Source organism: Megalops cyprinoides, chromosome 16 (assembly GCF_013368585.1).
Source record: "Megalops cyprinoides isolate fMegCyp1 chromosome 16, fMegCyp1.pri, whole genome shotgun sequence".
NCBI lineage: Eukaryota > Metazoa > Chordata > Actinopteri > Elopiformes > Megalopidae > Megalops > Megalops cyprinoides.
Window position 1 is genome coordinate 4,521,484 of NC_050598.1, and position 23,229 is coordinate 4,544,712.

Sequence of the window (23,229 nt, forward strand, 5' to 3'; positions counted from 1 at the left end):
ATTATCCAAAGTCTACTTTCTCAGCTGCACGTGTCCACAGACCAGACATATTCCTCTGGGTGCCATATATGAATACCGTCAAAACCTCCATACAAACAACATGTAAAAATGAGAGGAGCTACAGGTCAACAAACAATGCTGCGGTTTCAGTTGCAATCTCTCATTTGTTGCTGTGAAGGGGGCGGGGGGAAATGTCAGTTAAAATATGTATGGAGGAAGACAGTGGCAAGATGTACCGATATTTCTCTATCTGATTGCTACCAGTTATAACATGTCATCTTGCCTGGCTCCCTCTCTGCATTTTATCTCTATTTGCTAGATAAACTCTGACTCCTTGTGTGTGCCCTGGCAGTTATGCTCCCTGACATTCTGTGGGACAGAAAAGCAAAGCAGGTCTGGTCTGTTATGAGATGGAGGATTTGGCCTGAGACACATTGCACTTGGATGGGCAACCTGCCAGGCGAATCAGGTTCCTGACAGAGATGCCTTTTGTGGCCAGTGATTGGGCGGGTGGCAGAGGTCTATGCCAAGGAGGGTTCGGTCTTACCAATGGTATCGTGGGTCCAGTCTGCGGCTTGCTGCAGACATCCCATGGCGCTCTCGGTGAAGGGCAACGAGTGCTAAGTTGCAGTGTGAGCGCAAAACCCGATCTCTCTCCCAAGTCAGGGCCGGCCAATCTTATCAGAAGCCAGATAAATAAATGTAAATGTAAATGTAGGCCTACGTACCACTGAGGGTTTGGAAAAAAACTTGCACAAGATCGGAGTGTTTTCTCATATCTTTCCAGCCTCTCTTCCAGCAGTCCATCAAACGCACACCTGCCCCCACCCCCCAGTTTATGTGGTCCTGTATCAGCAGGGTAGGGTGTCAGTCTATACCAGGGATGGCTACCTGGGGGCTCTTGCGGAGGGGCACTTGGGTGTCAGCCTTCACCGGGCTGGCCGGGGGGCTGGGGGCGGCCTTGCCCCTCCAGGGGAGCAGGCTCCCCTGGCTGAAGGAGCCGAGCGAGCTGCGAGAGCGGCGCTCAGACGCCCTCCGCACGGTCTTGCGGAAGGACTCCCCCGCAAAGTAGTAGAGGAGCGGGTTGAAGCAGCTGTTGGAAGAGGCCATGCAGAGTGTGAGCACCAGCACTTTCTGCAGCATCTGTGTGCGCCAGCAGTCCTGTGCCCGGCTGGCATCCTGTGCGGTGACGGCGTGCAGGTGGGCGGTCCTCATCACGTGGTAGGGCGCGAAGCAGAGCAGGAAGGTGACCAGCACCACGGCCACCAGGTTGATGGAGCGCTGCCGCCGCCTGCGCACCCGCTGCAGGCTCCGTTCCCCGGATCTCAGCCGGCGGATGATCCGCCCGTAGCAGAGCAGGATGGTCAGGAACGGCAGGAGGAAACCAAAGACCACGCCCACGTAGTTGAGCACCAGGATACGCCTCCAGGAGGGCAGCCCCTTGGGCTCGAAGCAAAGCGTCCTGCTGCCCTGCTGGAAGGACCCAGAGAGGAGGAAGGGCGAGGAGGAGGCAGCCACAAACAGCCAGATGCCCAGGCATGCCCAGCTCGCCCGGCGGACGGTCACCAGCGTCTTGTTGCGCATGGGGTGCAGCACGGCCACGTAGCGGAGCACGCTGAGGCCCGTGAGGAAGAGCACGCTGGTGTACAGGTTCAGGTAGAAGGAGAAGACACACCAGCGGCACAGCCAGTCGGGGAAGTCCCACTGGCCGCCCCGCAGGTAGTACACCAGCCGGAAGGGCAGGGTCAGGGAGAAGCCCACGTCCGACAGGGCCAGGTTGGTCGTGAGGACGGTGTTGGCTGACTTCTTGGGCGTGAAGCAGAAGAACACCAGCAGGGCCAGGCAGTTGCAGAGGAGGCCCATGGGGAGGACGATGCAGTAGGTGATGGTGTAGGCCAGGTACTTGAAACTGTCGTCATTGCCACACGTCTGGTTGTGGGCCAAGGCCATCGTCCCAGGAGGATAGGAGGCACTGGGTAGGTGGGAGAGGGGCAAGCTGAACCAAGGAGCTGGAGGGACTGGGAATTTTAGGAACAAGTGAAAACAGTTAGGAATGGACAGGATTTTAGGAACAGACTGTCAGTGAGAACACACATAGGAACAAGTCAAAATAAAACTATAACACATCAGCCACTTAGACTTCATTAAGCAAAGCAAATAGCACATGATATTGCTGCTGATATTACATGCTGAATGGTATACATTTCCCGTTATGACACTGAAACCTGGTATTCCTTTGAAAATATATTTTCCATGATTGGAATGGTATCATGGCGTGTTTTAATATGCAGCGACACACGATCATGTTACAGAGTAGCGCTGGTAGGGTAGGGAATTCTTAAGAGAATTCTTGGTGCCGATCAATAGACGTTGCTATTTTAACCATGAAGCCATCTATTAAATACGGAGGGAACGAGGAAGTGGCGAGTGTTGGCGCGCTCTCGTTCATAAACAAAGAACATTACCACAATGAAGGTTGTTGTTCTCTGCTTCTAGTTCTGTTCGCAGGATTGGCTCAGTAAGGCGTACATCTTATCAAATGTAATCATCACATTCATGAAAGTTAACAGCTCTTCATACACTTAAGGAATGGAATTTTGACATACGTTTATGTAGATAAATGATCTAATCACCTGCTACCCGAAAGCGTAACTGAATACGGTCATTTTTAACGTTAGTGCATGGTTCATTTTTTGTGGGGCCAAAGTATGTCTTCTTCAGAGAATGTTCGAATTGCCGTTGTCTTTCATACGCGCACAAACAGAATTCGCAATGCAATTTCAATTCCATTTAAATGTTAATTTACTACTTAAAAAATGTCACAGACATGGACGGAGATTTTTATTTTAAACGAATAACGTGGAAGCTATCTCCTTAAATAAATAGTGTCTTTTTATAAACTACAGTTCTGTTGTTATTATTTAGACGAGTACACTCACCTGTCATGTCCTAGAAGTGCGTAGCTCCGTGCAGGTGGCCATGGGAAGACACAGGTACATCCTAGTGGGAGAAGGGAGACCAACTCAGTTCAAAACAGGCTGCTAAAAATTTATCAAAGTTTATATAGTTGCGTACATCAAACCACCGCTCCTAACCCTTACTCACTCGTTTAGGTCTCACACGCCGATTTCCATCACCCGGTGTAAGCGACATGCACGTTGTTTATAAAACACATTTTAAGGGTAAATCAAACTACCGAGAGACATGGTTTGCTTGTAAACAACCGCTGTGTGAATGTTCTTCTTTTCCCAGCACCATCGCCATAACGCTGGTCCGCTGCCCTGAGAGGATTGGTTACCCTCGCTCAATGTGTTTTGAATGCCGCTGCGGCTAGTGCTGAGATGCAAATGAGAGAGACCAGAGTGAACGACAGGAAAATTCAGCATGTGCCTGCCAAAGCCGCCGTAGAAAGGCTTCCATGGAAATTTACATGGAGTACTTTCGCTTTCTCAGTCCCTGATGCGCCAGCTCCAGCGTCCTTATCCAGAACTCTAACTTCTTGTGCCTTACTCTCCTACCGTGTCCTTTCCCCCCTCAAACTCACCGCCCCCACTTTTCTCAGCTCTCTCTCAGCCTCTGCAAAACAAGCCTGAACCTGATGTCCATGTGATTCACCCAGAACTCCTTCTCAAAGATGCGGTGCCTTTGGATGAAAATCTTAACGTTATCTGGCACGGAGCTAGCCTCTGCGTGCCTATTTACAGGGGCTGTCAAAGTCTGTTTACAGAGGTTGCACAGAAAGCTGCAGCTGCTAGGCCCTCAGAGGCATGGGAATCACTGTGCCTGGACAGGAGATGTCCAATGAAAGCCCATTTGCTGTTGAGAATAGCACTGATTGTCCAACAGGAACATCCCCACTTAACACCCCCAGACCAAGTAAAACACCATTGTCCTCACTGTAATGATGGGGGCAGTGTGCTATGATAGGTGCTTCCACACTATGGACCTGAGTCCCCTTTGATCATTCAGCTCTCTCACCTGCACTGTTGTCGCCTCATTTTGCAGGGACTCCGTTGGAAAAGCTTCCAGCTGTCGTTTGTTTTGGTCTTCCCTTTTTTAGTCCACAAAGCACCACGCAAAGTAAGTAAACATTTAAATCTCTCAGGACTGTGTAATCTTATGTTACTCTCTGTGTGGTCTGGCTGAATGAAAAGCAGACCAGCATTCAATTCCATGTCAGTACAGCCAATTCAAGAAAATGAACTGGAATTCTGTTCACCAGTTGAAAAATCTTTGTAGAAAATGATGGGAAACATTCAATCAAAGAATTTAACTTCAATTGATGTCCTGAATTGATTGAACTGAAAGGAAATTGACCCCAACTCTGGCACTGGTGAAGGCTCCACTAGAATTGCTCAACAGCACATGATAAGCCAAATCCTGCAGGCCAGCACAGTAAACCCCAACAGCAAAAGATGACTGCCAACAAGTCTAATCCAATTTGTTTAATACTTATTAAAAAAGACAAGCAAATACACATCCAATACACTATGCAAAAAATGAAATAATTTCTAATATGTAAATGTATACAATGGTAATAGCAATTATGACAGTGACAGTGAAATAGAAGGGATAGAAGGAAACTCATTGCACCACCAAGTCAACATCCAGATGAAGTGTCACAAAATGGGCACCTGCACCACTCTGGATGAAAAAAGCTATTCTAAGGAAATAGCACTCATTTTCACCAAGGCAAGACAACCCACATTAAACCCACAGTGACACCCCAGACACCAGGATAGACTAGTTTCTACCCCACAGTTATCAGTCAAGGTGAGTTAGCTTAATCTCGGTCTCCTGCCCATGTAGAGGTGGTTAGCGCATCAGCCTCATTTACAATCATCTTGTCAGAATGATTTTCTGCCCTGAGAATGATGTCGGCCTGCCAACAAAGGGATCAAGGTCTTATAATACGCCTTCTTCCTCTTCACTTCCATGTGATCTTCCAGGCCAATGGCTACTGTGAAAAGCTTATCTGATACTTATATGACAGCGCATTTTAATTTTTGTCAAAGGTAATAATTTTATACACCATTTTCAGACATTGCCTTCGACAAAAGTGTCAAGCTTAACACAAGTGTTTCAAGTGTTTAGCTTAACACAAAATATCCTAACACAAATTGTAGACTCCTGTTGTTGCCAAGACAGAAATTTGGTCAATATTAACTGAGCATTCAGTGCAAACAAGTATTTCTGTATGAACAAGCCCTTCATCTTTTTTTATCCTCAGGCTCATCATGACTGTTCAAACGAACTATAGTGGCTGCTGTTCAAAGTGTTTAATTTTATTAAAAAAGTAAAAAAATCTTACTTTGTAAATTGGGGAGATTGCCATCTTGTAGTAGAAAAAGGAACTGGTATTAACTGCCAAGGGAGCTGTTCACCATCAGTGTGTGAATGAGGGGCATCATAATTTCCAATGCTGTTTCCTTGGAATGGAGGGGTATGCAGTATACAGTACTTTTATACTGTATACTTTTGCCAGTCTTGGGAATTCAGAAGAATCTGAGGGAAAGAAGGGAGTGTAGAGAGACAGCACGTAGAAGGAGCTGACATGAGAAGCATCAAAGGGGAAAAACAGAGAAGAAACAACAGAGATCAGAGGTCAAGACAAGAGGTCATGAGCGTGGGCCTGCAAGAATGACGGAAAAACACACCACTCATGTGATCCTTATGCTTCTTTTTATTGGAGGAAAAAAAGGTTGTCTGTCTCATGGTACAAACCTAGTCAGGGACACTGTGCTCTTTCTCTCAATGACACAAAGGAATTTTAAAGGATTTTTAAACACCACGTCTAAGATACTGATGTAACACTGCTGGGGGTTGGGGGCAGGGCGAATACACAAATAAAAATAATGCCGAGAAGTATAAAAAAAAGTCTTTAAAAGAAGTCAATGTCATCTGGCGCATCCAGGTCACGGTATTCAATTATGTTACGAGGATCTCCACGGAACATTCTGGAAGAGAGAAGATTTCTCATTATTTTCCACTGGGCAAACTGTTTATCTTTGAACAGGAAACAAACATGCATATAAAGTGCATGTGCAAGCACTCGCACTCACACACACTCACAGACCTTCATACTGTCCTACATCACAACACACTACAACATGCATAGGCCCGTGGAGTCAAGCTTTGCCCAACTGGCTAGACAAACCAGGTCAGACTGTTATCCTTGGGGGGTTACCTATTGTTTCGGGGTTTCCCAGGGTAACCACCGTGACCACGGAAATTGTCGAAGTTACCTCTGCCCCCTCCAAACTGGTTGGGAGGGTAAGGAGGGCCTCCTGCCAGAGAGAAAGACAAGGAGAAACACTAAATACCACTATAGCTCCGGGGTTGAGTTTTTGCTGAAACAATGAAGACATAATGGCTATTTTAAAATTTGTGTTACACTGATGTTATGACAAATCAGCATGTTGCCTTGTTTTGCCTGAAGTTACTAGTACAAAATAACTTACCCCCCCTCCACACACACACACACGAGGAGAGTAAACATAGATAACATGCAGACATGACACGCATCACTTCTGTACTTTAATAAAAGCACTCTAGCAGCACTGTGTGTGTAGGACCTGTACTTTTCTGGTAAAACCAGCTGGGATGTTTGATGGCTGCAGCCACAGAGGGGTGAAGCCTCTGCCTAAAAGTACCCAGAGATGAACAGACGGGGAAAGCGCCCAGTGCGGCACACACATGCACTGACCTCCAAAGCCCATGACCGGGGGGCGTGGCTGCCCGAATCCCATCAGCCCCTGGGGCGACTGGTGGGGGTAGGGCAATCCTGGCGCTAGGACGCCTGCGGATACAACAGGAGAGTTAATGCCATGGATGTCCGACGCTAGCAAATGACTGGAGGTCTGGTGCGAGCGCAAGAGATCCTCGCCACATGTGGATCTGCAATTCATGGGGTCTCAACAGCCGGGCAGGACACCCTGTTGCCAGGTGACACGTACTCATGGCAACATCCGCTTGTTCACCTTTACTGTATGTATTACATCCATTTGCATTTTTATGGAAGTGAAAATATTAATCACTTTATATCATGAAATGCAGCTGTTCTGCAATAGGGCCAAATGTAACTGTTCATACGGATCTCAGGAACATATTCCACTCCAAGTGGCGACGGTCTCCTGTAAGACCGCAGGCTATTATGAATGAAGGACAGTGTACTTCGGGAAGGTGCACGAAGGGCAGATGTGAGGATTGGGTGTCTAGTATGTCTGGTGTTTGTGTGTGTTTTGCGGGCCTCGTGTGTGTGTGTTACAGGTGTGGACTGTGGGCTGCTTGTGTGTGAATATGCTTCTGCTGTTGTTGCACAGCACACATGATGACTCACCCTGTCCAGGCGTGGGGGGAGGCGGGGCTTTGGCTTCAGACAGGGCGGGCCTCTTGGCATCCATCAGAAAGTTGTTAAAGAAGATAACTTCCTTCTTCACCTCTTCAATTTTGTCCGCATGCTTGTTCAGGATGTGTTTGCGCACAAACTCTGGGCCCTGGAGGAGAGCACAGCCACACCATTGTGAATCTTTTGGCGAAATCTCACTTCCCACTTCCAGAGAGATTTAGGGAGTGGCAATTCTTTGTAAAGCCTGGCAGGTAGCATGCAGAGGTCCAGGGAAAAGAGGACTGCAAACAGAGAAAGGTGGAATCTCCCTGGCGTGCTCCAGTTCAAACATGACCAATCTATCATGAACAACGTGGAAAAAAAAACTAGAAGTTACCATTTACAAACAGAGGCCATAACCTATGCCTGGTGACTGCTGTGGCCTGATAGGATGTCTGTGACCTTTGCAGGCTGCCTTGTGGACAACGGTGCAAGTAGGATTTTTCCTGGGACGGACATGGCTATAAGACCCCCTCGCTGTCTGCCCACACCCACCACACCCACCTTGAACTTTTTGCCACTGAGCGGACACAGCCACTTGTCCTTTCCCAGCTCCTGTGTGTTGGCAGAGAGGAACTTCTCCACTTCTTGCTCGGTGTTCTTGCGGCCCATCTTGTTGGCCTCTTCCTCGGACAGAGTCTCCTTAACACTGAAGAGGGGGCCCAGCTTCTCCTCGAATGTCTTCTGCCACTCTGCCACTGTGAATAAATGGGGGGGGGGGGGGGGTTAGGCAGGTGTCTGTGCTCCCTCTTTGAATTTGTGTGTGTGTGTGTGTGTGTGTATGTATTCAGGTATACTTGTAAGAGTGAGTACATGTGGGTCTGCCTGTGTGTATGAGTGAGTGTATAAGAGTATGAGAGTGTGTGTGATTGAGTGAGTGAGAGTAAGTGTGTGTGTGTGTGTGTGTGTGTGTGTGATTGAGTGCATATGCCTGTATTTGTGTGTGTGCGTGTGTGCGTGTGCATGTGCGTGTGTGTGTGTGTGTGTGTGATTGTGTCCTGCCAAGATTTGGACAACAGACTCCCTGGATGCCTTCAAGAAAAAAAAACTTAAAACTCATCTTTTCAAGCTGTTCAAGTTGCTCTGGGTAAGAGCGTCTGCTAAATGAAGTAATGTAATGTAATGTGTAGGGTTGGACCCGAATATTCAACTATTCGGATATTTGTTCGTTGGGTAGGTATTCGGTATTCAATTTTAGGATTCGGATTTTCGTTTTTTTTTGCTAAATGTAGGCTATCAACAAAGGCGAAAAGTACATTTTGTCAGCACATTTATACTTTTTAATTGCACTGTTAAAACGTGAAAAATATATATCATCTCAGCTTGGGCGCCTGACATCCCTCTCACTCACAGCAGTTGAACGTCACGGTGATGGGAAAGTAGCCGGCGATTGCCGAGCTCGTGCTTTGGGACTCAAACGGAAGGTCTAATTGTTTCGACCGGCCCTAGCTTTGTCACCCTGGAAGGATGATAGCTGCAGCGATGCTATGCTTCTCTCTGCTTCCGGAGGGGCGTAAGACCATTTTTAAATACCGCGGCTCCGTCAGCAGAGACAGTGGTGGGAAATGAAAAGTAGCCGGGGATCACCTAGTTCCTACTTTGGGACTCGAACAGAGGGCGTAATGGTTTCAACCAACGCCTAGCTAAGTTTGTCACCCTGGGAGGATGCTAGCTGCAGCAATGCCATGCTTCTCTCTGCTTCCAGAGGGGCGTGAGACCATTTTTAAGTACCGTGGCTCCGTAAGCAGTGACGGTAATGAGTGTATAGGATAGGTTAAATGCAGAGGACAAATTTCATTCCATTGCCCACCCCATACATATGAAGCGATGACTGAGACAGAGGGTTTTCGGAGGGTAGACTCCCCTGAGGGAGGTGTGTGTGTGGAGCGCCCTGCTTACCCTCTCCGTGGGTGATGCGGTTGGGCGGGATGGGTCCTCGCACATGGATGATGCCACAGCGGTTGGGCATTTCGTCCTCATTGGGGTAATCGCACGTGTTGTAGTAATCTATGGAATGGACCAGGCGCAGGTACAGCAGCAAGCGGTCAAGCACCTAAAGACAAGGAAGGAGAGGCAGGGGTATGGGGGGGGGGAAGACAACATTAAGAGGAAGCGTTCTACAGTCATTCAAGGGCCCTCAAGGGATGAAGAAATTTTTCGTTTCCTCCTGAACTCTTATTCACCAAGCAGTGTCAATTCACCATTTTTGACAACTTAGTCAAACTGTTATTCAATGTCTGGAGGTGCAATTAGAGCAACCCACTGGACTATGGCCAAAGAAGATAGCGCGAAAGTGTGAGACACTGCCGTAAAGACACACTGAGAACGTTTGAATGTGGCCTCTCTACCACTCGTCTCCCTGACGGCGGCATGGGACGGACCTTGACCAGCTTGTCATCCCTCTCCACGGTGATCTCGGTGGGGTTGCCCTCCTTGCTGCCCTCCTCGGCGTCGGCTCCACCCGCGCTGCTGCCCATCAGTTCTTCCTCCTCCGCGCTCACCTCCTCGATCAGGTAGTCTGTGATGTTCTTCAGGATGGGATTCTGTGCTGGGAGCTGGAGAGAAAGAGGGGTGGTTAATAGAGAGTGAGAGAAAGAAGGATGACAGCAAAGAGGAAACGGGTGAGAGATGAGTGGTTGAGAGAGTAGGGAGAGAGAGATGTAGATTTATTGCACAACGGTTTCATCAGCATGTTTATTGTACTGTTTCATCAGCGCTGTTTATTGTAGCCGCTCTTTATATCCATGAACCAGAAACACTGCAACACTTTGAGGTTATTCAGATAAAGCTTTCTGAATCTTGAAAGACGGGAGGAGAAAGGGAGAGGGAGATGAGGAAGTGTGTTTGCCAGATTAAAGGAGAGAGAGTAGAGGTGGGCAGGGAGGAGAAAGATGGGTCAAGGGATTCAGGTCTCTGACTGTTCAAAGCGTCAGCGTCTACAAACAGTTGGGAGTGGGGTGGGGGGCAGGTGAGAGTAAAGCGCAGGTGAACACAAGGGAGAAGGGAAGGGCCAACGGCGAAGGGATGGCCTGTGAGGAGGCGGTAGGCCGGGTACGGGTACGGACCTCGGGGGCCAGGGCGTCGCCCCTCTGCTTCTGGCCCCAGAGCCGCTCGCGCTCGTCCAGCGCGTGGATCAGCTTGGCCGCCAGCTTGATGTCGTTGCGCAGGACCTGCTTGTGCTGGGTGATGCCGTTGACGTTGCGCACCCTCCGCGCCAGGTCCCGGTTCACCCCCGGGGCCAGCTCGCAGTCCCGCAGCTGCACAGCACCGGAGACAGAGACACATCACTACATGACACTGCACTGCATGAAATCACATGACATCACAACTGCACTTATCCAACGTGACTTACAGAGCTTACAGTTTTTACATTTATCCATTTACACAGCTGGGCATTTGCTGAGGCAGTCCAGGGGTCTTGCCCAACTGGGTAACCACTGGGTAATCAACCTGATGGGTTAGGAGCCCTTTTCATTTATACTACACTTAGACACTACAAAACTGTTAACACAAGAAAGAGACAGGGGTGGTGAGGGAGACTGCACTGAGGAGGAGATTTTGATACAAAGGAGCCACAGAGAACAATGGAGCGCAGCTACAAAGTACCCAGGTGGTTTGGCATTTGTACAGAAGTGCTTCACCTTCCAGCAGAGGTAAATATTGTCCTTGCCAAAATTTCATAACTGCCACCTTGTTCAGAAAATGGAACCTGCTCTACTGGAGAAAGTACGATCAGAGGCAGAGAGCCTGAAACCACAATGCTACCAGCATTCTTTGAACAAAATTTTAATCTTTTTAAATAATTTTTTGTATGTAGCATTTATTCACCCTCATTACCTCAGCATTTATGATTTTTACTAAATAGTTAATTATTTCACTACTGTTACATCAAAAAATAACATAATATTTTTATAAATTGAACCATACAGCTGCCATCTGCAACCATTTTTTGGCAATTTGTACATTGTAAAATCATAGCAAAAAAGGTGGAAGAGAGAGAGAGAGAGAGAGAGAGAAAGTGACAGAGACATAGTGAAACAGAAGCCAACCGCCAACTTACTAAGCTGTCAGTCTGACCTAAAAGGTTTCATTTCCACCCCCTGGCAGTCAACTGGTCCCTCCTGCTACTGGGCTCAGACAGCCTGAAGTGTGGTAGCACCAGACAGCCACCACACCTCATACACACGTACACGCACGCGCGCACACACACAGACGGGAGGGACATGCACACACCCATGTACGCGCACATGCATGCACTCACACGGATGTTCTGCAGGTTCCAGCAGATGTCCTTAATATTCACACTCCGGTCAAATGTAACCCAGCATCGTCGGTAAAACCTGACGGAGAACAAACAAGGGATAGTGTTACTACCTGCTTTGGCTAACTGAAGAACAACAGGAACATCTACAGTGCTACAGTGTATCTATAGTGCTCACTCAGTGCAATTAAATAAAGGGAACCACAGAGCGATGAAGCAAGCCTGAAAGGAAAGTCTGAGGACAAACTAAGTTGGCCTGAAAAATCCTAGCATATTAGCAGGTAGTGAACACAAGCTCTGCTCGAGAGACGGTCTCTATCCGTGGCCGCTGTAGCAGGCCCACTGTGACATCAAACGGTCTGATTCTGAATGCTCTCATCAATGTTAGTCAATGAGAAATTTCTGGACATAAAATCATGAAAATCTCAAATAATATTTCCAGTAATGGCATAAAAACATGTTGGTACAGTGTTGGCACAGTGAACATAACCCGAGGACATTGGTCCAATAACAATGTAGTGGAAAAGCACCTTTTCACTGGAAAGAAAAAAAACAGCTTACACCCTGCCTGAGCAATGACACTGAGTATATCAATCCTAATTTTTTTGACAAGCTCTAAATGCATCACAGCTCCGACACTGCAGATGTGAAGTCATTATACTGCTCACATCAGCCAAAACCACATGGTCAGCATTCTGACATCCACCCGCGGAACCTGTAAACCGGTTCAAGCGGAACATCAAGGACGAGGCTAATTAAAAGCCGCTGGATGAGGGCACTGAATGAAGGAATGTCAGCGGAAAATGGGAGGGGTAAAAGCACTAGCGTCTCCAGTGATACGCGTTACTCTCAGCACTCCTCACTGCGGTGAAGCAGTGTGCGCGAGGGGCACGCCCAGGCATGGCCACTCACCTGCGCTCTGGCTGGGGGTCGGAAAGCGCCACGCGCATGAACCCTGGGTACCTGCGGCACAGCTGGGGGACAGAGAGAGAAGGGGTGGGGTTCAGCGTTAGCCAAAATGCGTATCAGAAACTACTATCTATCTCACAGTCTAATTAGGCTAATTAGTTTGGGGATATTGTGATCACATACCATTACACCTTGGGTAACAAAGCTCCTTCATAACAAATTCAGTATTTTTTAATTATTACAAATGTAAACATTACAATATCGCAGACAACCATATCCCGAGTGACTAAGTGACTTAGTCCTTGGCCAAGGGTACAACAGCAGTGCCCCGGCTGGGAATCAAACCAGCAACCTTTTAATTATGAACCCTGCTCCTTACCACTATGCTACACTGCTGCGCAGCAAACGTGCAAAGCGCTTGACTTTTAAAGCTTAGTTACATCATCGAAAGCCAATCAGTGCAGAGCTTTTCTGGAGGCCGTCTGGCCCTGCAGTGCGGGACGGGTCGGGGACTCACAGCAACGATCTCTGCCTTGGAGATGGTGGGCGCGATGCTCCTCATGAACAAGGAGCAGGTGCGGTGCAGTGGGCGAGGCAGCTGGGGGAGCTCCTCCCTCTTCTCCTCCCTCTGTCTCTCCTTGGCCTGCTCCTCTTTGTGCTCTTTCATGTCTGCTGTTCGAAAACCGCAGGGACGGGAGAGAAACCGTGGAGACGTCAGTGAAGTGGCAGGCAAGGGAGGAACTCTGAGGTACTGACATTGTGCTTTTGATTCAAACACTTTTAAGCCTTTTAAATGAGGCCTTTTCCCCTGAACTGATGAAGCTTGCATGTGTTCAAACAGTCATCTATTTCCAGAGGCAACTATTTGACATTTTATTCAAGATTCCAAAAACTTTGGTCTGTAAAAAAAAAAAAACAAATAAATAAATAAACCTAACTGAAATTAAACTCAGTTTAAATACCTGTGTAAATAAAAAACAAAAATGTGTGCGTGTGCGCACACGCACGTGTGTACAGACATATGTCACATGTTCTATGTATGAGTTTTTTGTATTCATTCACTAATTTTCATCAGTGAATAATCAGAACGAATTACTGATTGATGATGTGACATTCATGTAAAAACACATTATTTATTTACCAATAATAATTCATCTTTTCACATAAAACTGAGTTTATCCGTTTTCTGCATGCTGAGTAAGTTATACAAATATAAGTACAGAGTCAGTAAAGTCACGATGCCAGCACAACCGCTACATCAGCAGCAAAATTTAAAGTTCCGGGACCAGCATGAAAATATTATTATGATAAAATTCAATGCACAGTTAATATACGCGGGCTTTTGTTTCTGTTTTTCAAAGATGGCCTGCTGTGTAATATGCGCATCAACACGTTTCAGCGTTATCTGAACGTCAGAGGCGTTATCTTTTTATCTGGGCTTCCCGTCGACTCCATGCACCTATCGCGTGTGTTTTATCATCCTGGCATGCAAACGCAGCTTGAAATGCAGCCAATTCCTGGATGTGGTGTAGATTCCCTATCCAACATAAAGAAAACTCTCCTGTTTTGCAGCGCTAAATATTAACATTAACTATTTTGCATGCCATTGTTGTTATCGCTGGCAGAGCTTATTAAATACGACTGTGTTGCTTTTGTAAACCCAGACAGTCCACCAACACCTGCACCCGTTGCTTACAGTATGGCAAATCAGCACCTAAAGCTCAGAACATCTCCGTCTTCTCAGTGGGAACTGAATAAATATGCATGTGGGTTTTTAATATCATGCCCTGTTAGCCCACACTGGTCTGTTCTAATAGTGTTAATGAGATCAAACAAAGGCTGGCTGAAGCTGAAGAGTCCAGCGCAAGACACGCCACGCGCTGTGATTACCAGCCAACCGTCTGAGCCTGTGGGCTCCAGGTCTCCGGCTCCCAGAATCAGGTGGGCTTCTCAGCTGAGCAGATAAACACCTTATTCTTTCCCCTGCTCTTGTTAGCAAGTGCACACGCACTGTCGGGGGGACCCCAAAAACATTTTCTTCGCAATTTCACCAAAAATTGGTGGCCCACAATAGGGACTTGGTCTAAAACTTGGGGCACCTCCAAAGTCTCTACACTGGTTCTACACAGTTGCAGGCATACCAACAGAGTTTGCAGGTAGCAGTGGGAAGTTGTCACAGTCTAGCAGTACGTCGCCTGAAAGTAAACAGTGATGCTATGGTCATTGCACTTCCCCTACACAGTGTAAATAGAAAATTCTGTCTTCTCCACTCCTCAAAAGCTGACATTCCAGAGGCTGAAACCACTGTGAGCTTGCTTTGCATGTGGTCATTAGATCACCGGTTTCCACATACACGCAATCATAACCAGAGATAAACTATTTTTGAACAGAGCTAGGAAAATGTATGTTTTTTCATACGAGTTCCACAAGCTTTCAAACGGGTATCTGCTACACACGCAACAGTGGGAGATGGTGTTCAGTCTTTACTCTGACAGCCAGGGTGGGGCTATGCAAATGAACATTGATAAGCTTGAGGCTGTTTGCTTCCGAAACCTCATGTCCAACGGACTTCTGCATTATGAAAGCTCAACCGCCATTTCCTCTTCACAGCTGCTGTCTCTAAATGTCAATCAATCAGATTTTATTTATTACAGCGCATTTTTACAAATGAGACTGTCATGGAGTGCTGTACATATAGCACAGTGTACTTTCCAGAAGGATTAAAAAACAGAATACCCAGGCCAACAGGGAAAAAACCTGGAAAATTATTCCCTGACCCCTGGAAAAGGTAACCAAGAGATTCCGGCAAAATGCCCCATTACCTCTCCCTGTCCTGCCTCACAGTCCATTCTCTACTCCCTCAAGGATCTGCACCCCCCCCCCCCCCCCCACTTCACCCTCCCTTCTCCTGCTCCCTCCCTTTTTAAGGCCCCTTACCCTTATCCTCGCCCTCCTCCTCTTCTTCCTCCTTGTCCTCCTCCTCCTCCCTCTCGGCCAGCTTGTCGGAGGAGTGGGAGTCCGAGTCGCACTCGCTGTCGTCCGAGGCGCTGGCCTCGTCCTCGCTGTCCCCACTGCGGGCCCTCTTCCTCTTCTTTGCCTGACAGGTTTGGAACAAACCGTTATTGCAAAGGACAACGAAAACACCTGAACATACCTCAGTAAAGGCCTTCGCAGGGCCACAGAGCACAAGTGTGGCTTCTTAACCTTTGTGATAAGAAATTTAATAAAGGCTTTACAACTTTCAAAAAAGTGCCCTGGATTATTTTTTCTTCGCTGACACTTTGAAGAAGGCTGCTCTCAACCACCACCCTTTTAATCCACTCCTGACAGAAAGCAGCTCTCTCTCTGATGCTTCATTCTCCATGATATCCGAGAAAAGCTTTCTTCAGATCCCAGCCTCATCCCGCAGTCACTGCCAAGAAGACTTCAGCTGTTTCCTAATCTGTTTTGTAACTGACATATATTTGATGCTGTTGCATAAAATAAGCTTGGTTGATTTGTCTATAGGTCTGTGCTGCCATGACAACTCATATCATTCTAACTGATTTTAATAGGGCTGCACACAGCAGTTGCAAACAGGGCATTGGGAGTAGATGCATGTAGGTGGGTTCCAGTTTCTCCATGGCGTTCAAGCCCATTCCCAAAACCAGACAGGCACTCGCCCCACAGGCCGACCCTGGGGCTTCGCTCACCTTCTTGGGCTCGTGCTCATCCTTCTGCAGAGCTTTGCCCCCCTCTTCCTCTCGGACATCACCTCCTGCCATCACTCCATTCTCCTTGTCCTCTGCTCCACCCACCCCGTTCTCCCCCTGGCCCAGAAGGACAAAGAGGAAAAGAGGAAAAAGTGCTTTCCATTTAACTGCTTTTGAGGGCTCCATTATTGTTAATGTAAACTTGCTTTACTCATAGTGAATTACAGTGTCAGGGAGTGTTACCAAACCATGCTTTTCATGCATTACAACAGTATTACAACGGCATGGAAGTTCTACTTTTGGGGCTGATGGAGCTGTAGGATTCAAGTGGAACTTGCAGGAAGCTCCTTCTCACACTGGGCTGATCAGGAGGCAGGACCACGACATCTAACCTTCTCTGACACGTCGTATTACCCGCACAGGAACCCGATCAATACAAAACCATTTTATATCATAGAAAGAGGCTACAATGGGCTATATTCATCTTTAGTGCGTTTAGAAGTAGTAGTTTTCCTCACACTCTTCTGTGGTGTTAACAGAGAATATCAGGGAGACAGATTTCATGGACCCAGATATCATGGAGACAGACAGGCACACAGAGACACACACATACCTTCTTCTCCTTGTCCTCCTTCTCTGCCGCTGGTTTCCGCTCTCCGTCCGCCCCTCTGGGCTCGTCTTGTTTGGAGGCCTCAGGCCCCGCCCCCGTGGCTGCCACCCTCTCCTTCTCCTCTTCTTCCTCATTCGGCTGCTCCAGGATGCGCAGGTCGTTGTCCGTCCCGCCCTCCATCTTTATTACGGCTGAGGAAGAAGAGAGGGGTCAACGCTAGCCCACACACAGCACAGGGGGCAGGACTTCACTGGGCATGGACGTGGATGGGGACTAGCTAGGCTCTTGTGCTCCAGATCAGCTTTCAATGAGCGAGAGACAGCAAAAGGGGGAGAAAGTAAAAGAGAGAGAGAGAAAGAGACAGAGAACCTAGCCATCTTAACTGGCTAAAACATTTATAAGAAATCACTAGTCACTAGCTGGCTATCAAAGACTACAGTTTTGAAGTCACATCTAAGTTAAGCAAGCCATCTGTGTCAGATAATTAGGCTTAGGTAACAACCACATCAACACTTCCCATTCCATACTAAAATGCTGACTCACTCACATTTGTGACATGCCGCCTACTCAAGTCACTGTATTTCATAAATAAACAGAGGAACAGTTGGCATTCATGGACTGTGACGCCCTGCCCTACCTGCATCCAGGACCTTGATGATGGCGAGGGCACGGTCGATGTCCAGCGAGAGGCCGTCAAACCAGCCGTTCTCCATCAGGAACATGTAGACGCCCAGCCGGTTCCGCAGCGCGGCGTGGGCCTCTGCCTTCCGGCGCCCCGCCTCGTCCGGGTGGTACTTGGAGCGGAACCTGTGGTCCAGACGGGGGGTGGGGTGTCAGAGAGAGAGTAAGTGAGGCAGCGTACATGAAAACACCAAAACACACCAAAACAGCTGACCATCAATCAACTTTCGATTTGCCCCCCTTCGACTAGATATCAAGCTGCTGGGGCTCTCATCTGATCTCCGCTTTAAAATGCTTTGCTGGCGGGATTGCGCTTCTGCATCTATAGGCTTCGCACCTTCAAGCATCAGCTGAAGAGGGCTGGTGTAGAAATGTGCTGGTTACTGGACTTGAATTACAGCAGAGCTAAGTCACTGAGAGCAGAAACAGGGACACAAGGAAAAGATAACATAAGTGTCCAAAGCTAACAGGGAGCTAACATATTTAATCATTAGCTGCTGTAAGAAATCCAGCACTCAGCTAACATACACCCACTCTCCCTCTTACATGCATTTTATTCAGAAGGAAATTTTTTACAAATGATTTACAAATGGCTCCTTAGCCACTTATTGTATTTCGATACCTTACATAACTTACAAATTAATTTACATTGGCTTCTTAGGCACGTATGAAAAGGAAACTTTCTTCCTTTATAACGGGGCAGAATTAAAATGGGAACCTTCAAACCTGGGGGGTCCCCTACAGAATATTTAAAAAAAGAAATGTTTCTAAGGACACATAGATGCAACAGATGTTGTGTAGCCAGGTAAAGTGGAAGAACCAGGAAGCCCCAGAATTCACCAGAGGTTATGGCAAAAAAAAAATGGAACGGGCAACTGAACAGAAATATACAGGTAATGTGATTCTGCATGGTGCAAGACTACATTTTACCTTTTCTTCTCTCAGTTTACTGAAAAAAAAAACAAACACAATGAGAAGGCCTCTTCTGTCAAGAAAGTGCTCCACTTCACCACCCAATCGTGATTTTCGTTTTTTTTTGTGTGCGCGTGCAAGATTTCTGTCAGCGAGGCTGGGGCTTTTTGGATCCCCAAAACGAGAAAGGGAAAAAAAAAAAGTCGTCACACTAAAAACAAATCTCCGTGCAAACGGGAACTTCCTGTGCCTGTCTGCCTAGGGCCCTGGTACTGTGTCTCTAAGCTGGACTGCATTGTGCGCAGTGCAAAGCCCTTGCTAGCTAACACCGAGACTTGCCAGACGCTCCACTTTGGCATCTTCCAAAGGTCTTGCAGTGATGGAAGGAAAGGGGGGGAGGGGAAGAAGGGTTGGTTTCGTTAATAAGAAAACAAAAATAAAAAAGAAAGCATTCACAAAAGTCACAGTTTATGGAGCCCAACACTGCTAGGATAAGGAGGTATACCCCTGTTTTGAGCATCTTTACACACTACTCCATTCATTCCCAAGACAAGTGAAATGAGTGGCTTCTAACCCTGTGCATGCTGGTCAGCCAGCAATAACATCATCAGAAGCTTCATATGACGCTCCACAGACGCCGATTAGCCCTGATCTGGCCAATAACCCTTCCTTAATGTAACTAAAACCCAGATTCAATCTAAATGCTTTGCAAATTCAATCAAGCTCAGTTTGAATAGAGGCGTTGTGATTCATTCAAATGGCCTGTAACATGGTACTAACCCATCTGTAATATGACCACTAATACTAATCTACAGCAAGGAGAGGTTGGTTGTTTCTCTATGACGGGACAGACGCCAGCTTCACAGTCTTGTGTTTACACACATTTCCATCATAAATTCTTAGTCTTTTGCACTCTGACCTAGAGGAAAAAGCCAAAACTAAAAAAGATAATTAACGTTCAGAGAAATATGTTCTCCCTGGAGGGCCCCTGTGACTCATATTTCTCTCGTATATTGGCAGAACCACAGAGCTCCCCTCAAAAGGAGGCTTCCTTCCCAGGAATTAAAGGGGAAACTCAACTGACTGAACGTCTCCCAACATCTGTCAACGCCCTGGCCTCCTGATCTATAGCGTCCTCCTACCACCCAGTGGTCTTCTTTCCTATTCTGACCAATGCTTGCTCCACAGCAGTTTACCTTCTGTACACAGACTGAATGTACCTTTCAGCATGTTAACAGCCGTTAAATTATCTCTCTAACAGAACAAAATTCACATCTACAGTAAAAGTCTCATGAGTAAAAACTTTAGCTCCTCCTCGTTTTCCTGCTGTATTTAAGCAAACTGCCTGTCTGGGACGTCTCGTACCGAAGATGCTCCATTCCATATGACCAGATATTCAGCTCCTGTGTTTTTTCCCCTACCCTCTCCATCTCAGAGGTTGTCTGCGTTTCTGTGCTAGCTAAGTGTCCTGTGATAGGCCGCGCCCCAGTCAAACACATTCATAGCCACCCAGCAAATCAGACCACATCCAGGTTCAGCAATGGCCAAAATGCAATTTTCAACCTTAAATACGCAGAGTTGAATATCTGGTATACTAAATGGACGCTGTGATGTGCGCATGGGCCAGGGTGGATGGGGGGTAGGGTAAGGGGCGTATTTCGTCCTACCACTCCTCGTCCTTGTGGGCCAGGAAGAAGTCCTGCATCTGCTGCCGGCGGAAGTCCAGCTTGTACTCGTTGTAGCGCTTGACGGCCTCGGTCTCATCCACAGAGTCATCCAGGGACAGCAGAAACTCCTTGAAGCTCTTCATGACCGGAGCTGGCGGGCCCAGGTCCAGCTCAGGCATGTTACCCAGTCTGAGTGGTGTGGGGGAAAGGGAGAATAGTGAGAGAGAGGGGCAGGGAAGGCAACACCATGTGAAATAGTGAAAAATAGTAATCAGGCAGGAAATGGCATGACATGCACTCTCCTCTAAAAAGACCATTCAATAACAACAGATAAGCACTTTAATATACAGTCAAGCACTACAAAAATCCAGTATCGTTGCTCCTATCACTGATATGTATGTACAATATATCTGTGCTACTTTTGTCAATGAGCGATGAGTGGGTGTAAGAGCACCCTCACCTGGCCTGGATGGGAATGCCATGATGCTGCTGCATGATGTGCATGTCAGGGTGCCCCCACGGCTGGGGGGGCAGGGCTGCAGGGGGGGCGTAGCTGGGGCCGCCGCCTCCGTGCGGAATGTCGTAAGCCCCATGGTAGGGGTCTCCCCTGTGGTCATCCCTAGAGGGCAGGAAAAGAGAGGGGGAGGGATTAAGGACGTCATGGCGACGGATGGGCGGACAGCCCAATGGGAGAAGAGGGGGAGGACGCGGTCACCCACCAGTCCCGTCTCATGCGCTTCTGCGGCGGGCTCATGTGCCGGGGAGGGGAGAAGCGCTCCCTGCGGCCGCGCTCGTAGTCCCGGTACTCCCCGCGCCTGCGGTGCTCCCGGCCCCTGTCCCACTCCCTGAGAGGGGACACTTTTTAGTGCAAAGGATCACAGTCGAAAAATGGCTCACGCTACGCTAAAGTTAGCTTTAACGACACAGTTTTCCAAAAGTACCAAGTCCACTCAATCTCGAAAAATGGACCACCTTCTCTTAACTGCTCTCAGCTCTTCGTTCACGGATGGACATTTATTCCTTGACTTTGAATACTCTACTCCTGCAGTTTCTCTCTCTCCACACACATATACACACACACACACACAACCTGTCGTTCCAATCATCTCTGCGGCGGTCGTCCCTCTCCCTGGACCGGTCATAGTCGCTCCTCTCGCGGCGGAACTTGTCCCTCCGCCGGCGATCAAACTCGTCGTCACTGTCGCCCATTTCACTGCGAGATACAGACAGGTCATTAACTGCAATTTAGTCAGGAAAAACATTTTCCTTTACGCATACTAGATTATGGAAAATGATACATTCCACAGATGGAGAGCTGTGAAACAGACTATTAAGTGTATTGTTGTTGTGTTGTAATGAACTGTTGACTGTGGGTAACTGAAAAAAACAACATACCAGAATAAACAAAGAAGCAATTACTGGGCTCATCAAGTACTGTTATACACCTTCATCATTGCTTAAGTATTTTACATTACATTAATGTCATTTAGCAGACAGTCTTATCCAGAGCAACAATTTTATCCATTTATACACCTGAACATGCACCGTGTTCACAAGTACACTGCCTTGCGAGTATTTAGCAACTCTAAGTACAATTCTGAATCACCGTACAGCTATCAGCTATTGTGAAATCCAGTTACCTTGGTAGCTATACACTAGGATCCAAAATTATTGGGACACCTGGGCATTTTGTGGTTAAGTGTGGATGTGTCCATGTAGCTATTAGTTTTATCACTCAAACCTAATTTATGATGTGGCGAAAACAGTTACATGTTTTGGCAACTATTAACATTTTCAAAACATCTCTTTATGTGGTTGGCACACGATTGCCTGATGACTACCCTTATTTCCAACAGTTTAATAATATGTATGACATTAATTCTGCCAAACAAACTGACAATTCCATGACATTAACTTAATTTTTAAAAGGTACGTACATACTTATTGAGTGCAGACAAGTGAACAAAAATGACCATCACTTCAATTAGGCCTCACTGAACGTTGCCCTACCCCCTAATTGAACACTCATACTGAAGCCTATATAAACCTAGCAAGGTTGGAACATGGTCACAGAAGATGAAGCTGAAATTGACATTGACATAAATATGACTTTCCCAATGTCTGATGGAATATGCAGCAAAAATATTGTGGGTTTTCAGAAAAAAAGTGAGTGTCCCAATAATTTTGGACCCCAGTGTACATTGATTGCATGCAAGCAGTTCAGCAACCAGCGAGTAAAACCTGTGTTGTCTTATCAGGTTATTTCTCAATTTGCAAACTAGCTAGCAATCCTATCTTTGGATATACATTACGCAGCGTTATCTTGTATATTATCTAATCTAGACCATGACATTTTGTGATTTCAAAAACTGGAGTTTTGAACTACCAAAAAACGCCTACACGACCAAGTCAGCCTGCTACTTTGCAAGCTGATCATTTACAAACTCACTTCAGTCTTTAATGCCCAGGCTAACAAGAACTGTAACTCCCTAACTATTGTTACCCGTAACGTCAGCTACCCATTTCCATTGCTTTGTTTTGCGATTGTTTACCCATTGTCCTGGTTTAGGTAGCTAATTAGCAAGTTATACTGTCGTGAACCCATAACATGTGTAATAATTTCTAAAAGCTAGATAACAATCGCTGGGCTTAGAAGGAAACTTGTTGGAAACGACATCAACGAGATTGCTCTACCGGTTACCCTGGAAAACGAGCGTTAGCTACCTAGCTACACCGCGCGGCCTACTGTACACCGCGGCCACGCAGATCGGCGCTTCCGGAAACGGAGCACAGCTGGCTGGGGTATTGTTAGCTAGTAATTTAGCTAGGCTGCTACCTTGGCTAAATTGTTATCAGATATGCCCCGCAGAAAATCACAAGACTGGTGGTACAACTTGGCTTGAAAAACAATACATTACCTGGGTATAGGATGCAACAATAGGTTAATTAATATTCAGTGTGTCCAGATACGTAGCGTTACTTTCCGCGTCTCCCGCCACAGCTGTCCCGCTTCCGTTTCTGCCAGCGTTTACTCACTTCCCGGATGTTGCTCTTTCTCTGTGGTCACGGACAAATACATGGTGGATCTAGTGCATAGCGCCACCCCCTGG

The 23,229-nt window shown here is 47.1% G+C and overlaps 2 protein-coding genes across 2 annotated transcripts; both read right to left on the bottom strand.

Annotated features, from left to right (window-relative positions):
* Positions 1–867: 867 nt before the first annotated feature.
* On the bottom strand, positions 868–3,207 carry LOC118791145 (cysteinyl leukotriene receptor 2-like). The gene is made up of 3 exons (XM_036548422.1): positions 3,106–3,207; positions 2,940–3,000; positions 868–2,018 (listed from the first exon to the last, which is right to left on the bottom strand). The coding sequence occupies exons 2-3, from the start codon at positions 2,944–2,946 to the stop codon at positions 868–870; spliced, it is 1,158 nt and encodes a 385-aa protein (XP_036404315.1). The 5' UTR covers positions 2,947–3,000; positions 3,106–3,207.
* Positions 3,208–5,269: 2,062 nt separating this feature from the next.
* LOC118791006 (serrate RNA effector molecule homolog) lies at positions 5,270–23,145 on the bottom strand. Its single transcript, XM_036548205.1, has 20 exons — positions 23,038–23,145; positions 21,210–21,332; positions 20,839–20,964; positions 20,580–20,738; positions 20,120–20,308; positions 17,497–17,666; positions 16,863–17,050; positions 16,250–16,366; positions 15,495–15,654; positions 13,075–13,229; positions 12,561–12,622; positions 11,649–11,727; positions 10,453–10,644; positions 9,769–9,942; positions 9,287–9,440; positions 7,892–8,085; positions 7,340–7,496; positions 6,707–6,799; positions 6,188–6,287; positions 5,270–5,957 (listed from the first exon to the last, which is right to left on the bottom strand). The coding sequence occupies exons 2-20, from the start codon at positions 21,326–21,328 to the stop codon at positions 5,882–5,884; spliced, it is 2,664 nt and encodes an 887-aa protein (XP_036404098.1). The 5' UTR covers positions 21,329–21,332; positions 23,038–23,145; the 3' UTR covers positions 5,270–5,881.
* Between the last annotated feature and the right edge of the window lie 84 nt (positions 23,146–23,229).

Bases quoted from the DNA above. Each gene is read 5' to 3' on its own strand.
- LOC118791006 (XM_036548205.1), bottom strand. From the start codon at position 21,328: ATGGGCGACAGTGACGACGAGTTTGATCGCCGGCGGAGGGACAAGTTC. The intron at 20,309-20,579 runs GTGAGGGTGCTC...CACACCACTCAG, and splicing joins GGCATTCCCATCCAGGCCAG to ACTGGGTAACATGCCTGAGC. The intron at 8,086-9,286 runs GTAAGCAGGGCG...ATTTATTCACAG, and splicing joins CCGCATCACCCACGGAGAGG to TGGCAGAGTGGCAGAAGACA.